This window comes from Falco rusticolus, chromosome 9, assembly GCF_015220075.1.
Source record: "Falco rusticolus isolate bFalRus1 chromosome 9, bFalRus1.pri, whole genome shotgun sequence".
Classification (NCBI taxonomy): Eukaryota; Metazoa; Chordata; class Aves; order Falconiformes; family Falconidae; genus Falco; species Falco rusticolus.
In genome coordinates, this window is record NC_051195.1 from 50,723,994 (window position 1) to 50,745,663 (window position 21,670).

Below are 21,670 nucleotides of genomic sequence, written 5' to 3' on the forward strand. Positions count from 1 at the left end.
ATCTAGACTGTTACATCAGGCTAGATGTTACAGATATCCAAAAATTAAGCAAGACAGATTTCATCTTTTGTTTGGTACATGCCTCATAAGTGGAAGTGTGCACGGGTCACAAATCAGAAAAAGGGAGAACTCCATGCACCCATCTACAGTTGTGGTAGATACAAAATACGGTCAAGACCTGTAGCATGCATTTGTCTGCAACAGCTAGAAGTGGAGTTTCTATGTCTTGTCCTTTCATGACCTCCCCCTCCCCACCTTTTTCTCATTTTCATTATCTCACTTCTCCCTGCCCTCCCCTGCCACGCTTCTCTTTGAGGAGAGGACATGGTCTGGCTGGCTAAGCATAAGGTTGGAGTGCTGAAACAGGGGACCAAAAAACCCTCTGAGTTTCATTCCCAGTTTCATTAAGTGTCAGAGACAGACCTCCTTCATCCTTTGACTAGCTTGTTTATTTAGATTAAGCTTTCAAAGTCAGCGAGAAATCAGTTAGACCTTGATCTTGCTTGAAGGACCTACAAGCCGTGAGCATTAGTACAAAGGAAAGAGGGGCTTCCCTACCCTGGAATACTTGCAAGAATTAAGGAGTTCCTGAATTTTAGCGATGTTTGTTGGCTTGTGTCAACCTTCAGCAGCTGGATAGCTCAAAGCAAAGAGAAAAGCCAGGGTTCCTTATTCCAAAAGGTAACCTCATTTCAAGGCAGGGAAATTTAAAACCTAAGTGTTGCAGGGTGAGAGGAGACTGGGTAAAGCATGCGGAAAGGAGGGCAGACAAGGAGACAGAAAAGGTTCCTCTTTTGTAAGAGGCACCAATACTCTCCGAACACAGCTTTGCACGTTCTGGAAGTGCTGAGCGCAGCCACCTCTCCTCCACTTGCACTAGAGACATTGGCACACACCTCAGCAGGCGGCCATCAGACGGCCACCCTGCTCGGGTTCCATGGCTGCTGCAGATGAAGTCATCGGCAACACACACTGCTGCAAGGGGCTTAGCAAACTGCTCAGGGATTTACAAAGGCATGAATGAAGATGAGGACAGAGACAAACTAATAAGAAAAGACTAAGTAATTTCTTTAAAAAAAAAAAAGTTTAAAGAATAGGAAGATATTAGAGTGCTAATTAAAAGAGTCAGCAGTGAAACTGAGTCCCTAGTGATATTGTTGAGGAAGGTAAACTTAAGCGGTTGGGTAACCTGTGCTAGGAAGCTTATGGTTTGTGCCACACGCTGTTCCAGATGAGACTTTTTTTGATCTAAACAGTGCCCCAGACCTGCTGCGATCACAGCACAGACCTCTGGTAAGAGCAGCTCTATATCTTGTTCTCTATAGACACAAACATCAATCATTGCTGAAAGCCTCCCAGAACTTGGAATCATCAACCAAAAACCTCTGTTCCTCCTACACATTAAATAATTTAATTAGGTTTCATTTTCTCCCTGCTTCATGGGTTTGTAACAGCACTCCTAACAGCCACAGAGCCTTTGAAGATGCTCAAAGGCCTCTGGGTTGAATCCTTGTTAAGGAACCGGTCCTGATTTCCCAGCTTATTGTGTTCACTAGGTCCCTTCCACTGAAGATCATTGTGACACCATCCCTTTCCTAACTTCTGGGCTCCTACCCAGATGGACAATTCGGGTAGTAAAAGAAACTCATCAGCCGGGGTCTGGTATCATCCCCAGCACTTTCACAGGTTGCAAAATGCTTCCCGGAGGTCCCTCTTGTGGCTTCTCTGCCACACGGATATAGAGAGAAGCTGCAGTTCAGCAGTGAAAACTGATAAGCTGGATTTATTAACTCACCCCCACCATCTCTTATCTCATGAAATATCAATTAGGAAAAACAGTAAAACAGGAACAAATTACAAACTCCTATATCAGAAGACAACTGTTTTCTAATGAAGACGGACTAACAAGATCAATTCCTCATTACAATTTAGGTAAAAAATAGCAGCAAAAAATGGGACACTTTAAAATAAAATATATAGACAACTCTGCTTTGTCAAGTGTTCTTCCTCCCTCTGTGCTCTGTAAGAAGTAAGTGTCTCACCTTAGGTCTTTTTTTTAGAGATATATATATATAAACACACAGCCTCATAGCAGCAATCAGCTACACAAATGTTATAGAACTGTATTTAAAATTTATTGCATTTATTCTCATTTCCATTATCTCAGTAATAACTTTAGAGGACTTAAAAAAAAAAAAATAATGCTTAAACTGCTCTCCACAAGTATTTTTCAGGAACTGGGAAGGTTTATTGGCTTTTAGTGAACACCTTTTCAGAATCTTACCATCACAATACTTCATACCTGCACATCTTTACAAATTCAACATCTCAGGCACTCCCAATTCACAACCAGTACCAGGCAGATCAGAAACAACTCCTCATTTAAACCACATACAGCAACATCATCCATGCTATTAACAATGCAGGCACAGAACCACATTCAATCACACGCACACAAATACGAATAATCAACACTTGGTTTTGTGAGAAAGAGGTGGAAGGGGAATATCAGCATTTCGTTATGCAATCTGCAAGTTCAAGGTCACTCGTGCTGTTTGGTACAGCTTGCTAATGCCAGTTTTATTAGAAAACCTTATGAGCATCCCCTTCGTTCATATTTAATAATTCATGTAATGCAGGCTCACAAGACAACTCTCTGGTTTTAAGAGGCTGACAATATATCAGACCTCATTTGCTTTGCTCCAAGCATGCAGCACCATCTCTGATTTAGTGCAAGGTCAGAAAATCCCCCCTTTTATCAGGCCCCATGCAAGACTGTCAGCAGATAATATTTTTAATGCAACCCTATGAAAGATGACAAATACCTACCATGGTTTGTTAGTGTTTCAGCTCTCTCTCCCTCCCTTTCTCCTTTTCCCTCCTCCTTGGTGTCTTTGCTAAGCACTGTTTTGCCTGACAGAACCTCTTCATAAGCCTCTTAGTCCCTTGACAGCTCAAGAGTTCATACAGCCAAGATGCTCTGGTAGTCACTTTCTGTAATTCACCTGCAAAAAGAGAGAGAAAACTTGAAACCAGAAGAAACGGCATGTTAATTCCAATAAGTGTTCGATGCAGCACATCGAGTCAAGCCACTGATTAAAGCAAGCAGGCTTCAAGATGGGGAGGCAGTCACTGATCCGTTTATTCCTGAACAAGCAGATGTCACTGTGGAAAGCAACTTTTTGTAATGTGCCCACACGTATGTAACGACTTACCCATGCCAGTCAGAGCTTCTCTCGGTGTGGCTTGTCAGCCACCTGGCAACCTAAGTTTCTCATATGAGGAAGATGGGAAATCCATCATCTCGAATATGCTCTATATGAAACCAGCTCAAGAAGTGTCTATTTTTACATCGCATGCACATTAGGAATCAACCCCCCTGTATTTAATTATCAAAATGTAATTATCTGTTGAAATCCCCAGTGCAGCCCTCAATCCTGGATGTGTCAGATGCTGTGCAACAAGAACTAAGACTTCAGGTGGCAATAACTGCAAGTCGTTATATAAAGAGAGACAAGCACATTGTAACAAACTGAAGACTTAAGACTCGTCAGAGCGTTCAGCTGAAATAATCCACACGGCCTTTTCTGTCTTTCACCACTTTTCACAGCATACAATATTTAAAAGATCCTGCAAAAGCAACCCTTTTGTACTACACTAAGAAACAAACACCAGCCTGGCAGCATAAGGAACTGCGAACAAACACTCTGTAAGACAATAGAAGAGCAGAATAACAGAGCAGGTAATGTGAGAGGAAAGCATAAGCTCATTGCATAGCAAGACACTAGTCCTTGCAGAAAAGTCCTGTTTTCCTTTCACTGCACATATTGTTGCGTCAGCTTTTCAGCAACATTTTGAAGCAACTGGAAACCCAGTCAGTAAATTTCTGCAGACTGACACACGCACTCAAATTTGTTTTCTTTTTCTCCTGCAAGTCAATCCCTTCTTCTCTAGCAGTATGTTGCATATTGTCTGTCGGAGAATCCCGACATTGTTAGAGGTTAAAAGCGTGTTTGGCAACAGCAGAGGGATAGGCAAGATGACTTGAAAGCAGAGTAGATGCCTGAACCTCAGGGGTGTGACAGGGAATAATTAAAATGTTGCATCCCATAGAGATCTCAACACGCCAGGCGAAAGGCAGCAACAAATCCTGCTTCACTACTTTCCTAGTAAAGGAAAAATGTAGCAGGTTTACAGGACGAATAGCTTTGGCAGCAAGTGCCTAATAGTTGGTTGGTTGTATCGCACACCACCAAATTTAGGATGTAGGATTGAGTAAAACAAAGAACAGCCAGACAAGAACACTGTGCAGGGGCCTGTCTGCTCCAGCAGCTAAAGATTGCCAAGGAAGAAACCCCAAGAGAGTTAAATGCAGTCATACTAAAAATACTTGGGAAAAGCAAGCTAACGAAAACACTGAAGGACCTCACTTCCTACCACAAAGGCCAAATACCCAACTGAGGTACACTAGAACTCTACCACATTGCTTCCCAGAAGCGATCAAGGAAGAGGATGTTCTTTCGTAAGACCAGATTCTTCTCTTAAGAGATCCTGAAAGCCAAGCAGGGGCAGCTGAGAAGGAAAATACAGAAAGATTACTCCTTTTGAACTATTTATTCTACGAGCTAGTCACAAGCTTTTCCACCTTCAGAAGCAACCACACCCTTTAGGAGGTCTTTTTGTTTTGCTTTTGTATAATAATAATAATAATATGCTTTTGAGTCATCAGATGGCAAGCTAGAGAGACTTTTATGGGACATGTTTCTAGACCATCTATCTATTTCAAGTTAGTTCTCTCTTCAAACTGAATTCCAGCTATCTTCACATACTCTCCTTCCCTGTGACTCCTACACTTCACATTTTCAGTTTGCTATCTTCTCTGGTAACAGTAACTTGGCAATTCGAGGCAGAGAGGAGGACACTGGAATGTGTTGCTGACTGCAGCATATGCCCAGTACAGTGTCTCTAGACTCCGAGCAACACTCCAGCCTGGCCTCCCTCCGAAGACTACCGCAAGCTGTTGCTTATCAGCCTGTACAGGGTATTGGAAGCAGATGGACAGAGAAAGCTGGCTGAGCAAATTCTGGTGCTCCACTAAACTGCTGAGCAGACTGTTGTCTAGAGGGCAAGTCTGCAAACTACATCACAAGCTCTGGAAACAGACATACCTCAGAGTGCAATCCTGGATGTGCTGAGTGCTTTTCAGTGTTCTTTGAAAACCTGAAACAGACTGAAAATAAATGTTTCACAGCTACTATGGGCATTAATCTTCTACTGGGCAGAGAAGCAAAACCACCGACACCTCTCAGTACTTTGCCTTAAGCTGTAGTAACCATATTGTTTCCAAGGCAGCTTCAAATTTCAGTGGCAAGAGAGTATTTACCAGTTCGATTCTACCTGCCCTTTTTCTCAGCAGTGAATGGCCAAGGTCTGGGCATATAGAGCTGAATCATGAAGAGACCTTTACTATAAAATCCAGAAAGCTGGGGAAAAAAAATCCTGAAAGTCGAGTTGAAGCTGATAGACAACTTCTTTCATTAACATCCCGAGAATATTTCACACAAATAAACACAGGAGTGAAATCCTAATATAGTTCAGACTTTGAGAGAAAATTTTCAACAAAAGCACTAAACAGGAGGGAGTTTACTATAAAAGTGCAGACACAATATACAGAACAATGTACATTTGACAGCATGCAGAATTAAATTAAGCAAAACTAAAATCAAATCTGCTCCAACCATATGGACTAAGGCAGCAGAACATAGCTCAGCACAAAACACATCAGAAAGCATTACGTGAAGTGAGCAGCTATTCCATAAATCCAACAGCCTTATTTTACTACCAGGCTACAGCAGGCAGGATATTTGTCCCTGCATCCTCAGGGAACTAACAGCTGATGCCCAGAATAAAAAGCACAATACTAAAACGCACGCTTGTCTTACCCAGGGGCTGCCACCCACACTTGCACAAAAATTTCTAGGAAAAGCTACCAGCACTACCAAGACCTAGGTGACCTTGGGAAAGTCACTTTACCTCTGCATCATGTGGCCCTAAAGTGTAAAACAAGAGTAAATACTTGCTGTCTCCAAACCAGGTCACAGAGGAGCGGAGTGGAGTCTGCAGTGTGGTTTAAAGTCACTGGGGATTTGACACATTAGAAATGTTATTAAAACACCATGACAGTCTAGCAATGTTTCCATTAAACATTCCATCCTTCACAGAGGAAGTTTATGCTTTGGCACAAGACAAACAACGAAAAGAATTTCAGATGAGGCCTTTGTAGTAGGATATATCCCTGCATCTGGCAGTTGTGTTCCCAAGAGACGGACATTTAAACAGCCAGAATAATGAATGCGCTTAGCTACCTCTGAGCGCTGGTGAACACAAAAGTGAAAAAGCAGGAGAAACAGGTACTTGTGCTCCATGGGGACTGAAAGATAACAGCAGAATCAGGGAGCTACGAGCTTCCAGAAAGGAGATATAAACTGTGCTCGGCATTCTGATGCCCCCTCACAGCACAGCGTGGTACCTCGCAGGGGAGTGTTAGTGGTGCAACAGAGAAGAGTAAACCAGGGTCGCTGGACTCCGCTCCTCCAAACCCTCACCTCAGTGAGCTGCTCTTCAGGCACCTGGCCAGGCCAAGAAGGATGCCATGAAAATTGGTTTTAAATGCTACATCAAGAAGGCACATGCCAACAATATTCAGCTGAGGCACTAAAAACGGCCTCCACCCTCCTAACCTACCCTTACACCAGCGTCTGTCCACGAGAACTGCAGTTACAGTGCACATCACCCTAGGCTCACTCTGAGTATACGTTAACAGAGCAGCAAAGCCAAATAAGGTTGCTAATAACAAATCAGTGAGTATCTAATGCAGCCTGAGGTGTATCAGACACGGTAATAGAAAGGAATTTATATCCTTTTTTGTTACCTTTAAAAGTCAGCAATAGTCAGAATACGAGGCTTGCAATTTTAAATTGGAAGTTTATTTTTATTTCTGCTTTGCATTCAGCAGACAGGTAATTTTTCGTCACACCCTATACAGTACTGCTGAAAATATGTTGTGTTTTTCTGCAGTATAATTTTATTGCTGGCCTTCTGCCAAGAGTCTTTCTGGCAGCATCTCCCACAGTTGGAAACTGTGTATCTGGGTCAGAAAAGACAAGCCGCTTTTCAGAACAGCTCAATACATTTGGCAGAGATGCTGATATTGTAATTGAACTCTTTCAGCAACTCTTTTTATGATGTACCCAGACACCAAACAAAACAAGATCTGCAATGTTGATTAATGTCAAAGTAACTGACAGAGAAATATCAAAATAGTTTTCCCTCATGTTAAAAGTATCAACAAACTGAGGGGAACAGATAAGAAATACAATTCATGAGGATTCAGTGAGGAGTATGAGGCAAAGAAATCTGCAAAGTATGACTGACCTTCTGCTTGTGCAGATATTTACTACTTTAAATCCGAACTCCCTGTATGCTGCACAGAACTGGTTTCTTCATTCTTCACCACCGTATGAAAAGAAATTCTTGCCACTCACAGTCATATAAGCATTTTGTAAAGAAGTGCAATTGTAACACTGGGATACATATTTAATAAGGCTCAGACTGCTTCCAACAATATGCTCAGCATTCAATTTCACCTGGAGACTGTATATTCATAGTAGTCTTACTATTTTCCAAGTAATGCAATTCCTGGCAAAGTTGCATCTGGGTTAGCCTTTAGAAGGCTGGAATTTTCCAGCCAAATGAATAATTACAAAGCAACACTAGAGTTCAAAGCGGGAAAGGTACTTCCTCTGGCAAATTCTTACACTTCACACAACAGACACTTGAGTCTAGTACTCCTGTTCTCACAGCTCTCTTCGAGAGAAGGCTCCTGGACTCGGAAATCCCGTAGGATTAGCCTCTGCCAGGTAGCCCCAACACCTGGCTTTAACAAGTGCCAGAGACAGGGCAGGCACACACTTGATAAACAGACCTGGACTCATGGCACCTGTGATCACCAGAATTGAGGAATGGAAGTCATCTTCCAGGGTCCAGAGCTCTGACGATGCTCACAGTGCAAGGCAAGCAGCTGCCCACCCGTCTACTGAGAGAGCTCCCCGAGGGTCCAGCTGTGCCGAGGGGGACAGGCATGGGCAGGGAACTTGGGACCTGGGTTCAAAGATGCAACAAAGTCCTTGCAACTGACAGTGGGAGAACACATGGATTCCCCTCCAGATTGTAAAGCAACGAATGAAAAAACAGCCAAAATAGATCCCACTGGTAAAGTAATTAAAGCAGCTGAAGAATTCAAGCCAAACAATCAGTTAATCTAGATTGATATACTAAGGTAAAAGGAAACAGGGATGCGCAAAGCATAGCTTATATTTTTAGCTCTTGGAAAGAGGGTGAAGAAAAGATGGTCTAAGGGGAAATCATCACTCGCCTAACAGGAAGGTTAAAAAAGGAACGCAGAGGCACAGTGCGATCATATATACAATCACCGGAAAAATAAAATGCTGTACTTTATATAGAACCATACCATCCAATCTCAGAAAGAAATATACATTAGAAATAACTGCAGGTATCAAATTATAACGTGTAACAAAAAAATAGGTTTGGAAGCAATATAAATCCTTTCCTTCAGTATTTAAGCTACTATTCACTACTGAGGGCAGGAAGATACACCACCAAACTCCCTACGTGGTCTTCAGAGCAGCACACCAGTTGCAGCCCTCAAAGTACTTTTTTACATCTATCGCCCTCCAGATTTTTATATGGCTTCATGTTCCCCAACACACAATGCCCAGCACCCCAGTCACAGCTAGCGCTAAAAGGGTCTCTAATGAATTAATTTTGAAAACGCCTTCATCTCTTGGTATGGGTGTCAACATGCAAGACTGAGTAGAGACAGACCACATGCAAAAAATAATTAAAAACTGGCTGTTGACACTTAAATAACAAATTGACACATGAACATTAACAGTTTAATGTATTTCCTGCTCAACCAGTCAGAAACATCCAAAACTGAATTACCTGTAGAGCTAAGAAGTACAGAAAACAAAACATCTCAAAGGCAGCACTTCTTGGCAGCTATCTTAAAAAAATAAAATAAAATTTAAAAAAATCACAGATTAGATAGTACCTAAGTAATTAATAGCAAAGTATTAATTTGAGACAAAGTAGAAACCACCACTGGATTCTCAACAACCGTGAAATGTTACACTGATTTCTGACTTCTAACATGCTAAGCATTCCTGCTCTTCTGGCTAAACTGGACAGTGGAAACCTGATGCTACTTTGCAGTACGCACCCGTCTGTGAAGCAGTTGCAATTTGACATCCACATTCAGAATCATCTGAAATTTGTAACTACATTCATTTACACTTGAAGAATTAACTAAATTAATGAAAAGGATGATGTTACACTGAAATTACACTCACCATCTGCAATGTCATTTTTCCAGAGACAGAGCTGGTTTAAGCAAAATTCTGGATCTATGCCTGACATTACATCACATTCTCCAAAAGAGAATCACAGCTCTACCTCCTCAACCACACAGCGCCGTTTAGTGCCATGCTGGGCTTCTCACCACCGAAGCCCTGTTCTGCACTTGTATCTCAACACCAAAGCTTTGCAGACCTTCCGATTCCTAGGTACTTTCCATGTCTGTATCATTTGTGTCCACTCCCTTAGCTGCAAGGCTTTCTTTGCTCCAGAACCACCGTGGAAAGCAGCCACAATGTTTAAGAGATTAAGAACTGGGACATTTCTTCCCTAGCACCCTTCAGCTCAACTGAAATAGCTGCAGTGCCCCAGTTTCTTTCCTGCTCTGATTCACATTCCATAGGCTGCACACTGACCCCGGCTGCAGCCCACCGCTGTCTCCATTTGACACACACAACCGGGACAGAGGAAAGGCCAGCGAGATGTCACTCTTCCACCAAAGAGAACGTGTCTTTCTTCTACAGAACTGTGAGGCCAAAGGCGTACACATGAAAGACTGGAAATCACAGTATTCCCTCCCTATGTTGGTCATAAATAAAATTTAAAAGAGAAAGACTGGAGAACAAACTGTCCTACGGTAAAACTAGATCTGTTTGTACTGGTGGTCTGCACTGTTCATCAATCCCATGAGGCAAGAGCAAAACAAGCTTGCTCTGCTAGCTGTTCTCTGCTCCGCATCTCAAGCTAATACCTATCTTGGTAATTGGCAAGATGAAAGAGAAAAGCAACATGGATTCTAAACCTCTGTGTCGTAAATAAAACAAATTTAGTAACTCTCTTACAAGTAATACAATGTAAATACTATGTGCAACACATTTTTCTAATGTTTATGTAGTTTCAGTTTCAAAGTATTAAGAAGTTTTTACGCTATCCTTCTGACTAGAATTTCAGCTACCCTTAATGGCAAAATTTAAGCAACAATTTCTCCCCTAGAATTCCTTCTTGATGTCAATATGTAAAGAAGCCAGCATTTTCAATACTGCAGATCCACACTGGCTACTGGGCACATCTGCCTTTCAGCCAGTTTAAACATTCATGACTCCACTTAAATGCATTTTCTAGTATGTCAGTCTTGCTGCTTCAGTGACTTTTTTTTTTTTTTTTAATTAAAGAGAGAAGATTTAAAAGGATTTGGAAAAGAAGACAACTAGACCCAGCAAGTATCATGCAAGGAGCTCTTGTACTTTCAGCCATTATGCACCCTCCATCAGACTTTTACCATGGTTTAGTACCGCTATCACTACTGAACAAGTTCAGGTTAATTTTTCACTTCTTGTCTAATTGGCTATTTTGTCAAAAAACATCTTTTCAAAGGTTCTAGGTTACTATAAGTTTTTTTTTCCAGCCATCTCATCCATCCAACCCTGTTATTTTCAGTCCGTTTCCCTCTTGTTCTCCTGTGCCTTAGATTATTATTTCCAGTCTGAAGTTCAATGTCACAACACGTACTGCCAAAGCAGCACCTGAAACAAAATCTGTAACTATGATCTTAGGTTGTTTCCGAAACAAAAGCCTCCTCCTTTAAAACACTCTTCCTCCACAACGCTGCAGATACAACCCGTACAGCCTCACCAGCCCAGAAGTCCTGCCCCGTGGCTGCTGTCAGTCCCACCTGCAAGGGCTCACTGTGGTCCTCAGCTACAACAAAACAGAACCTGCAGTATAATTAATGAATTTCTTCCACATGACTGACTTGAAATTGATTTTGTAAGTCAATCACACACAAATAAGGGGAAAGGGGGATTTTTAGTAGATTTTTTTTCTAAAAAGCACATGTTCCAAAGAAACAGTATTCAATGCCAATGAATCAGGGTCAGTAATGGAAGCATTTGGAGAGAGAAGAATGGTAGAGATACTGTCTGCAAGGCAGAAACTACCAAATTTGATTCAGAATATTGTGCAAGAATCCCTCCAACAGAAAGCAATGGGGATATCTCTCTAGGGAAGGGTACCCTGGCTGCCATCAATTTTCAGCCTTGGAACACAATTATTTACTTCAAATGCTCGATAAACCTACCAAAAGATTTGAAGCAGTTTATTTAGGCATGAAAACTAGGAACGATATCCATACTGAAAGTAAAAAATGCTGCACCAATGCATCAGATGGAAAAGTCACTAATGTCAGAATGACAGTTCTAAATCCACTATTTATGTCTTGAACAAGATTTTGTAGTAGGAAGTCCTAGCTTGGCTAAAAGGACGAAAAAGAGCCATAATCATATTTAGAGATTTACAAAACCAATAGAAAAAAAACCCTATTTCCCTGTAAAACTGTATGTGTCTAAAAATAACTTTTATTGGCTTAATCCAGCATCTTCTTGCTGCAGCAGATCTATGCTGCATGCATGTGCTGTCAGATCTGCCAAGTTCAGTTGCAAAACTCATCTATTATTCTTCTCTCCAGCTAGCACAGCACAGTACAGCTATGTAAAAGGGGAAAAAAAAAAAAAAAAAGATAACTTTAGCAGGGACCATCAGCGGTACGAATGCTCAGTTTGAAGACCACAAGCTACGTTGTAGAATACATTTCTCTGCATAAGATATATCTGCCAGTCTTATCCTTCGGAACTTCCTGAAACGAGTAGTGAATTCCACAGCTTTTTTTGTTTGCTTATTTTTAGCATCATACTGAAACAAAAAAGTTAGCAAAATTATGTTTAGGTGTCTCTAGCACTTGTTCTCCAATGCTTTTGGAGAACACAACTGTACAAGCAACTGATCTTGAACTCAAGAAGTCACATTCAATCTTTTTTAAATCTTCTGAATTTCAAATAAAATTGGTGGAAAGAAGCAGCTATCAGTATAAATCTGCCAAGCCTACCAGGATATAATTTTTAAGAACATAGACACAACTTCGCCAGTTTGGTCTCTTTTCTTTGTATTTCATATGGAGCTATCAATTAGTTTAGTATCTCTTTATAGATAATGCAGTCATCTCTAGTGTGCCACTTTACTCCCAACAGCATGAAAGACATTTAGTTCCTCATTCGTTAACAGGAAGCTTCCTCAGTCTTTGCCATTCACTACTGCTTTCCTTAGATCAAGTGATCAACACCACACATTGTTCTCCCTGTCAACGTTAAGCAACACATTTCTGAACAGCAAAATACAAGGCTATGATCAGCATCAAGTGTCTTGGAGGAAACACGCTTGCCACAAACCACAGGAACCTGCTTTTTAGGGAGTTTGTGGAGGTTAATGACATGACATCCAGGTTAGGAAACAAAGCGTGTGATAGCAAGCTGCTGAACTCTAGTGCAGAAGAGGGTGCGTACCCGTTTTTCTCTGAGGGAAGCAAACAGACGGCACAATCAATAGCAGCATTCAGAATGCTCTCAGCTTTGCAGAGAGATCGATTTACAACAACAAAACTCTCACTTTCTCCCCAAAGCTCCCTTCATACACTATAGCTGCTAAAAGTAACACTTGAAATTACTGTCAGGGGAAAGACTAGAGAAAAACAATCTAACTTAGTTTATTTTGGGCCATTAACTGCATTTTGTGTCTAGCCACTTCAGTTTCCCCCGATAACAGGGAACCTGCTGTTCCTAAAACCAACATTGATGGGTTTTATTTTATTTTCAAAAGAAGGTGCACTTGGAAAGCCAAAACTTCTCAGGGTAGGAGAGCGCACAGTTCAAGATGCGGAGGCAGGATCAAAACCAGAATTAAGGAACAGCTATAGTTTAAGTTTAAATGAATGGTATTCTCCTAAACTCAGCAATAGGATATAAACCCCTTCATCCTTCAGTGACATGGTATGAGGAAGCTAGATTAGAGTCTTAACATTTTTATTGCCTACCTAGACACCTAAATCTGCACCCATGTCACAGCACCACCATTATTACAAGTACCACAACAAGGAGAACAAGAACCAAAGGGACATGAACATTGAACTCTGCTCTTGTCAGAACAAAAAGCCTGCTTGGCTTTCACAGTCTAAAACTATACTTTTAGTTGTAAAATAATGCAGTCAATCTAGCTCATTCCACAGTTCAAATAAAATTCAACTCTAAAACCTGAAACTTTTGCGTTAATGAGAAAAATCCTTTTTAAAAAATTACATGGATGTGTTGCTTTGTGCACTGAAAGAGCACTTGCTGCTGCTGGTTTATGAGTTCTTCTACTCACTTTGCACGGCTCCTCTATTGTGGAAACAAAAGCCCCTGTATTGGGCCTTCTCAGTGCCATTTGGAAACTCCCACGGAGCGTTTAGAGGCCAATAAGAACCATTTTTAAAAGTCAGTCCACCATTAATTAGCTGCAGAAATTAAAGAAAACAATAACAAGGTGAAAGAAACTTTTTCCAAAGGCTTTTTGCTTGCTTTGAGAGAAACAAAAAGAAAGTAATTAAACCTAGCTAACCCTTTTTCACTTAGCATTTTGCTCTAAAGCATTTAAAACTCCCACGCCCGCAGGACCAGGAAAAGCAATGCCAGAACCACCAGCACAGAATTCACAACACAAGAAAAGGCTGACCCTGAAACTCAGTGGACGAATACTACCAGACAGTTTCATGCCTTACCGAGACAAAATCCACAAGTTAAATTTAGAATGATGATTTCTGCAGGCACTCAGATGTTTCTGTTCTAAATTTTCTAGAAATTGCAAATTAGAACTTGGCAGACTTGAAACTGACCCAGCATGTGTCTTCTGTAATCCAAATCATACTCTGCCCTATTACTCTGCAAAACTGTTAGGAAAAAAAAAATCATGCCTTTTAACACATGGCTTCAGACAAGTGACAGAGATGTTCCATCTACCTCTGTGCTAAAAACAAAGCTTAAGTAGTGTTTTTTCCTCTTGGAATATCGCCATGAAAATTAAAAGCTAACAGAGGAATCGAACTTATCTCCACTGGAGAATAAGCATAGTTTGCTGAGTAACACTGCTTACATAACTGTATTAATTCAAAGTGGTTGTGATAATTTTTTTCAGTTTTCCATGGGGAGAATATATTGCTTTCCTAGGCTCTCTGATCTCATTCTTAAACACTGCACCTTGATACTCACCAAAGTATGCAGGTGTTGCCAAGCTGTTTTGTAGAAGCAACTGGCAACCTTTTCAAGTTCCCTAGCGTTGTCTCTGCAGCCACCCAAGAGATTAAGGCTTTTTGCAACACCATGAACAATAAATTGAATGAAAGGACTCAGAGGTTACAAACCAAGAAAGTCTGGGAAACTACTTCTCCATCTACCGGTAAACAAGACAGTACTACCCAATGTCACCTTGCTAACCTGCGGGAGACCGCAATCTTCAGGCTGGACTTTACAGCAGAGACTAAAACCATTACTCAGTCTTCTCCATTCTGACTGCAGTATCAAGCTTCAACATGCTTTTATTAGCAAAAAGTATCAGACCTTAGCCACACGCACATAATTTCACAACACTTCATAAATACTAATTCTCCAATTGCTGTAAGAGGTGTAAGTGTTATGCTGTTGCACAGAGACCCCACTGCCCAATGACTTAAGTGACTTGCCCAATGCCACAGTAAACAGGCAGGACTCGGAAAAGTAGTTAGTTTTTCATTTACTATACACACCGAGCATGGAGCATGCTCTCTCTCCCCCTGCTTTCTAGCTTTCCACCCTTTACTTTGGCTTCTTTAGTTTAATTTGAACAGACACTGCATTGCTGGCTGCTTTTGCCATTCAGTCTCTCCTCACAGGACGACAGCCACCCTTCACAGGTCAGCCTGGCAAACTGTCATAGTAAATGTTTGACAATTACCTGTAGATTCATGAGACTCAAATTAGCAATTCAATATCTGAATATGGTGTGATTAAACTCAGGAGTCTAATTCAGAGTGTCCTATTTTCAGGCATCAAATTTTTTGAGCACTCCACTCTTGAACTGACATGGACTCAGGCACCTTATGTGTCTTTCAAAAGAGGACAATGGAGTCCCTCATTCATTAGGCAGCAGGACACACACAGTCTGTTCTCAGGAAGAACAGGAGCCAGAAAAATAAGACCATTTCAGGACACTAGCAAGGGACCCGAGCCATTCTGCAAGATAAAGAGGAAGCTTTGCAGCCCCACTCTATAAAGCAGCCTGCTCCTCAGCATTGAGCATCTAGTTCCAGACACAGAATTCTAGCATAATGTTTGGCTTTGAAGAAAAAAAGCCAAAAGTAGTTGTCTCTGCCACTTCTAAAGCTCTACATGGCATAGAGGCAGGCTATAGGGGATAATGGAGTTCATTCTTCTCTCTCGCTCTCTTAAAAAACAAACAAAAAAATCAACCAATCAACCCCCCCCTGCTGTCACACTAGATACCAGGTAGCCATCTAAACCACTCAAACAAAAAGGATGGAGGGTCTCACAGCATCTCTCTCAAAAATCAGAAAAGAAATTGGCAACTCCCGGATGACCAGTAGTGCATGTGTCATCACTTCCCCTGCCTGTACCCGAATCACACACCTCAAACAGGGTGTCTTCAACCTTCCCCATGCTCAGCTCCAGCCATCTAATAGCAGTTTATAAATTCTGTGAGTTCATTCAGGACAACAACTTTGATCCTAGATCTGTTGGTAAGGAGAATACAGAGTGTGTACTTCAATATGATGACCCCTACCACAAACCCAACTCTGCCCAAAGGCCACTTTTCATCCCTATTGATGCTACTTTTTCCTCCTTCTAATCCCATCTTCTCTTAGGCTCTTAACAAACAAACAGAAGCAAAGCGAACGCACAGACGTCACAAATATGTACTGCTTCCCTTGGGCTTCATGCATTCTGGATATCTGGATCTCCAGACAAGCAATTTTGTCTCTTGTACAGCAAACCCAGAGAGGTCTAAAAGGTAGCAGCTCTTCTCCTTCCCCCCTACTAGTCCCAACAGCTACCCTGTGTAATGGTTTCTGTGCTGGGGCAATGCAAGCTGTTCCTGTGCTGCAGTGCTTGGCTGCTACTGCCAGTCTGGCAAGAGGAAAGCCCGCTCTGTGCTGCCGCAGACGAAGCACTGCAATAGAAGGACAGCACCAAAGGCCACCAACCAACCCCGCTCTCCCCCCTTCCCTCCAGCCTCCCCGTTCTCTACCTATCAGGAAGAGAACAGCAAGTTTTTGTAACCCCATGACAAACTTAGAAGATATTTTTCTTTCTCGACAAGAGCAGCCAAAACACATTTTTCAGTCTTTTCTACACTAACAACCTTCTCTCTACACACTTTCATGACTGAACACTAGAGTCTTTTTACAGCATATAGGCTGTCAAGTTTTCTAATCTGCTCCAACATTCTGAAATATGAAGAAAAGTTCTGACTGTATTTTGTACATGCATATTATTGAACTGCTTGCTACATATGCACATGAGAAGTCTTCTGAGGAGATATTCCAAACTTTGTTAGAATATTTTCAGTTGGAAGGGACCTATAACGATCATCTAGTCCAACTGCAACACAAGAGAGCACAAATAATGGAAACGAAGCAGGGAAAAGGAAAGAGAGAAGTATAGCAGACCCCTGTACTCAGCTCTCAGACAAAATTCAGTCTTCTATGTACTGAGCATGAGGCTCACTACTGTACTGGGTGACGAGGGTAAAGAGCACCCATTGAGACAAGGTGCACCTGCTAAAACTGGCAGTAAAACCAGTCGACTGCTGCAAATCAGCAGTGCCCATTGCAAACAGAAAGCTAGTCTTTGTTCTTCTGGCACAAGAGAACTCCTTTACTGCGAGCACCACATACACATCAAACATTTACAAGCAAAAGGAAAGAAGCTAGCCAAGGGATTTATATTAAAAATAAAGATTACAGATCGCAGTGTGAAAGAAAGCAATAAACGTACCCCCGAGTCCCATGCCCATACAAGCTCTCCTCGTGCCATTCTTCCCCTGAAGGAGAACTGCAAGGAGAGAGCCTGAGCCAACAGTTTCTACAGCAACTGCAGAAGCACTGGTACAATGATACTCAAACGCTGCAGTAACTGCAGAAGCATCAGTAAATGGATACTCCAAATGCTGAAGGAACATTTGACAGTTTTACCTCGACTCTCTTCACCTCATTGGGCAATTCATTCATCTCAATCAGCTTAATTCAACTCTATTCGACTGTTTCTCTGGAAACTCTTCTGAATCCTTAATATTCTTTCAGTACGCTGGTTCCCCTACAAAATTTCACGGAACTCAACGCAGCCATCAGAGAAAGTTCTGCAGACATGGTGCTGGAAGGATGACCAACACCATGCTGTAAGGGAGAGGCCAAGGGCATCTTTGCTGCTATGGTGCTGCTGCAACTTCTCACTGAGAATGGAATGCTGTTATGACAATGACACAATGCTTATGTTGCACTGCTAAAAGCACACTTGGAAACATCTCAACGGGAACCAAAACAGAGGTGTGTTACTACCCAACTACACAGAAAAAGATCTATTGTAACACACAGTTATTTTACCACCAATGCAGATCAATATTAAGGAACACAAAATATCACACCTATGCACTGGGTTACATTTTTCAAATAAGAACTCTAATTTACTGAAGAATGTTTAGGGCAGGCCACATATCATTCCCCTTTTAAGAATCTGCTTTAGTAAGTCACAGCGCCTCAACAGTCGCAGCTTTATCAGTAATTCCACATAAGTGTTCTTTGCAAGAGATTTTTTTCTTAACTCTGAAAGTTTCAGAGTTTCAGTTTTCAGTTTCATGCTGAAACTTGGCATGAAGCTCAGGTTCCTGACCCATAGCAGAAGTTAAACAACATTGCTCGTTGTTTTTAAAGGGTCAGGAAGTCTCCAGTTTCAGGTTCTTCAGTGTTCGGGGTGGAGGGGAACAGTATATACAGTCACAATTCAGGAACATTCAGTATTCAACTCCTGTCTGCAAAGAACGGGGGTTAATTGGAGAACTGTCAAAGATGTACTTTGTAAACCACTCTTATTGTTGGTTTATTACATGAGGCCACTCCACAAAAACGTTTTTGGTCAAGAGGCCACGACTTATATAATGCTGACTCCCAGCTCCCTGCTTTAAAACAGCATCCTTTATCCTCATGGGCTAACATAAGGAAAATGACTGAATTCCCCCCCAAATAAAGCAGACTTTATAAAATAATCAACCTCAAACAACGATCTATTCCCACGCTAATGTCGGTAGAAGAGAAACATAAGAAGAAAATATTTTATTTTTGTGCCTTTTATCACGATTGATTTAAATAGTACCATCACTATTTAAACAGCGACGTTGTTTTTTCTAAATATGAAGTACTATGACACACTGAAGTGGAGAAGTATCTGTAAGTTGTTAAAACATCAGCATGAAAAGATGACTTCTAGATCAAATGTATTCCTTATCAGGCTAGTTTTGAAAAAGTAAAGAGTACAGTTCCAGCCAACCACACTTTTTATACAAAGTAGTTTTAAAAAAAATCATTTATTTAGCAACTAAAAACAGTGTCAGGTTTCACTAATTGCTAAAACTGAAAAATCAACCAAATTCTTTAATTGTTGAAATAACCCAGTTACAGGAGGTTCCTGTTCGCCTTCAAGGTGGGAGTCATGATTCTTTTCTCTTACACAAATTTAGACAACTGTGTTCTCTCTTCAGCCTCCTGGCCATCTGTAGAGATGAGGAGGTGTGTACAGATGTGGGCTCAGAGCAGAACAAGATACTTCTCTGAAGCTCATATTTTTGGCAGTCACCAATTTCACCCTCACCCCCCAGATAGCAAAGAAGTTATCAGCTTTGTCTCCCCCCACCTTCCCAGTATTTGCTTTTCTTCCTGGCTTTCTAGAAATACTTGTCACCATATTACCAGAGTACGTTATTGCTGGTTTTTAAAATAACAGCTTTTGCAACAGAGGGAAACATGTCAGGTCTTTATAGGGGATCTTCAGACACAAAGAAATGAAGTTGTGCGGTAAATCAGCAGCAGAACCTGAAAAAGGGCTAAATGCTCCCGTAACCAATACTTTCAGTTTAAACACCAGACCTTCTCCACTGGATCACAGTGCTGCTCTGCACCTGGTGTTGAAGAGGTTATTCACTGGGCTTTTTACCCATTTCCAGTTTTAGAAGGAATGCTCACGATTATTCAAGTCTTGACTGTGATGCACAGAACGTAACATCCGCGGTTACCACACAGATGCAGCGCTCCATTTCAAGCCCAGTGATACACTCTTTAAGGTCATCCAAATGGCACAGCTGATTACTTTAAAGAAACAAATTAAGTCTCTATATTATTAAAGGCTTGCACAGCATGACCAGGTAACCAAAGAAGCCCTGATCTATTTGTTAAGTCAAATTATCTAGACATCAAATCAAGAAATCATGAGGCATTGGGACATTGAATAGCTGCTTACCAAACACTTTTAGCTCTCTGAAAAGGTGACAGTCACTAAGAATCTATGACATGGAAGAGGCATTCTTCAAAGCAGAGGTGGGGAGAAATCAGTTCTTGGGCATTTATGTTTTCCTTTCCTCTTCTGTTGAGCTAAACCAGCTATCAGAGTAAAGGCAAAGAGATTAGGACTGGAAGAGGAGTACAAATCCAAGTCTCTGTACCACATGCATTTACAAAATAATTCCAGCAGACATCTGAGATTACATCTGAGATCTCATTTCTCAGTCTAGCAATGTCAAAAGTTTTCGTGAGGCAAATAAGATGAGCCCAAGCTCCTTCACTTTCATTAGAGTCCAGCTGCCAGCTCCAGTAGGTTCTCAGGTAGGATTTCAGTCTAGTTTACTTAAGGGGAAAGAAAAAAAAGAAAAAAAAAAAAAAAAAAAGAAAAAACCCTCCTGTTCTTGCTGCACTTACTATTCAGGAAAGTAACTGCAAAAGCCAAGAGCTGAGGCCATACAAATTTTTCTTCCTCTTTGATTCAGGGTGAGGAGTTACATAACTAACATTCATCATAATAACATCAGTATTGCTAATTAACAGAAGACCTACCTAGGCACACCTTTCATGTCCCTATATAGAAAGAAAAAAAGAAAAAAGATCAGCCAGTCAGGTTGCTAGAATCCACCCCCAAAGACAATCGAACCTGAAGTCTCTCTTACTAATTACTCTAAAATTAGTCCAGGCTTGGCTCTGAGGTGCACAACTACCACAATATGTTATTCTGGGGCTAAACACTCCCCAGCTTTCTACGGGTACCTTCCAATCCTCAGTTTTCTCTACGAGCACTTCACAGTCCTCCATACTGTCCTTTATGGATTCCTTGCAACCCTTTCCCTCCAACTATCTTACCTGGAGCTCCATGTTCCCTACCTGTCCCATCGTACCACAGCCCCCAGCTTTCCAGCTGCGGCATGTGTTCTGTGGTACCTCACTCCCTGAAGACACATGCTGTACACCTACAGCTCCCCTTCTATTCCAGAGCCCTCTCCACTGCAGCAAATACTTAAAAAGTGTCATGTTATATATATGGAAATCAAGCCAAGTAGATAAGTAAAAAAGTACTAAGCACACAGAGGGTCAGAGAGCAAACTACAGCACCACCCCAAAGAAAAAGAGCAAGTTCCCAATGTGCGAAGAGCTGCCCCTTCGGCACAGAAGTATCAAAAAATAAGAATAAATTACCAATATTTCTTCTTGTCTTCATACTCGAAAACAGAAGCCTTCATCCGGATCCAGCATCAGTCACACACCTCTCACAGCTTCCCCACAGCACGGCTGGAAAACCAGGCCGCGCTGCCTGCACCGTGCCCCACCAGCCCAGAGCTCAGCACTACAGCCACGCTCAGGATCAGATAATTACCACCACATAAATAGCTGTTATTTGAATTGAACTCCACAATTGATTAAACGTTAACACACGTTAGTCAGCACTTTCAGATAACATGTTATTTGTTTCTATGACTAACAAAAAGATCCCCAACCCGACCCCATTCATCCTATCTATGAAAGGTGACAGAGTCGGATCCTTTATGATCATGCTACATATCATACCAGAAACACAGCACCAGCTTCACTCTTGACAGCTGACTCCCATAGGGCAGAGAACTCAAATGGCTTTTTTTTTTCTTTTCAATACAAGCTGTAATTTGTTTTTTAAATGGACTGATTTGTACTGTCTTAACTGTAGGCTTTCACAAGTCTCCAGGTGATATGTTTAGTACAGCCACTCAATGTCTTGCTAAGCAGGCTGCAAAAAGACCATTTAAGTTAAACACCTTCTTTATTCCTACATATACCAGCTAGCAACTTTAAGACACCACCTATTTCAAC

At 41.4% G+C, this 21,670-nt stretch overlaps 1 protein-coding gene across 19 annotated transcripts in view; it reads right to left on the reverse strand.

Annotated features, from left to right (window-relative positions):
• LOC119153686 (spermatid perinuclear RNA binding protein) overlaps positions 1–21,670 on the reverse strand; it is an 86,852-nt gene that overhangs the window by 58,980 nt on the left and 6,202 nt on the right. For 18 of the 19 annotated variants that reach the window (XR_005106195.1, XM_037400427.1, XM_037400429.1 and 15 more), the window contains one exon: positions 2,830–3,005. Coding sequence is in view for 17 of the 19 variants with exons in the window: in XM_037400427.1 (XP_037256324.1) it covers positions 2,830–2,832 (3 nt within the window). In the remaining 2 variants the exon portion in view is untranslated. Of the gene's footprint in view, positions 1–2,829; positions 3,006–5,168; positions 5,222–21,670 lie in introns of those variants that run through there. The other variant, XM_037400415.1, reaches the window with a different exon arrangement.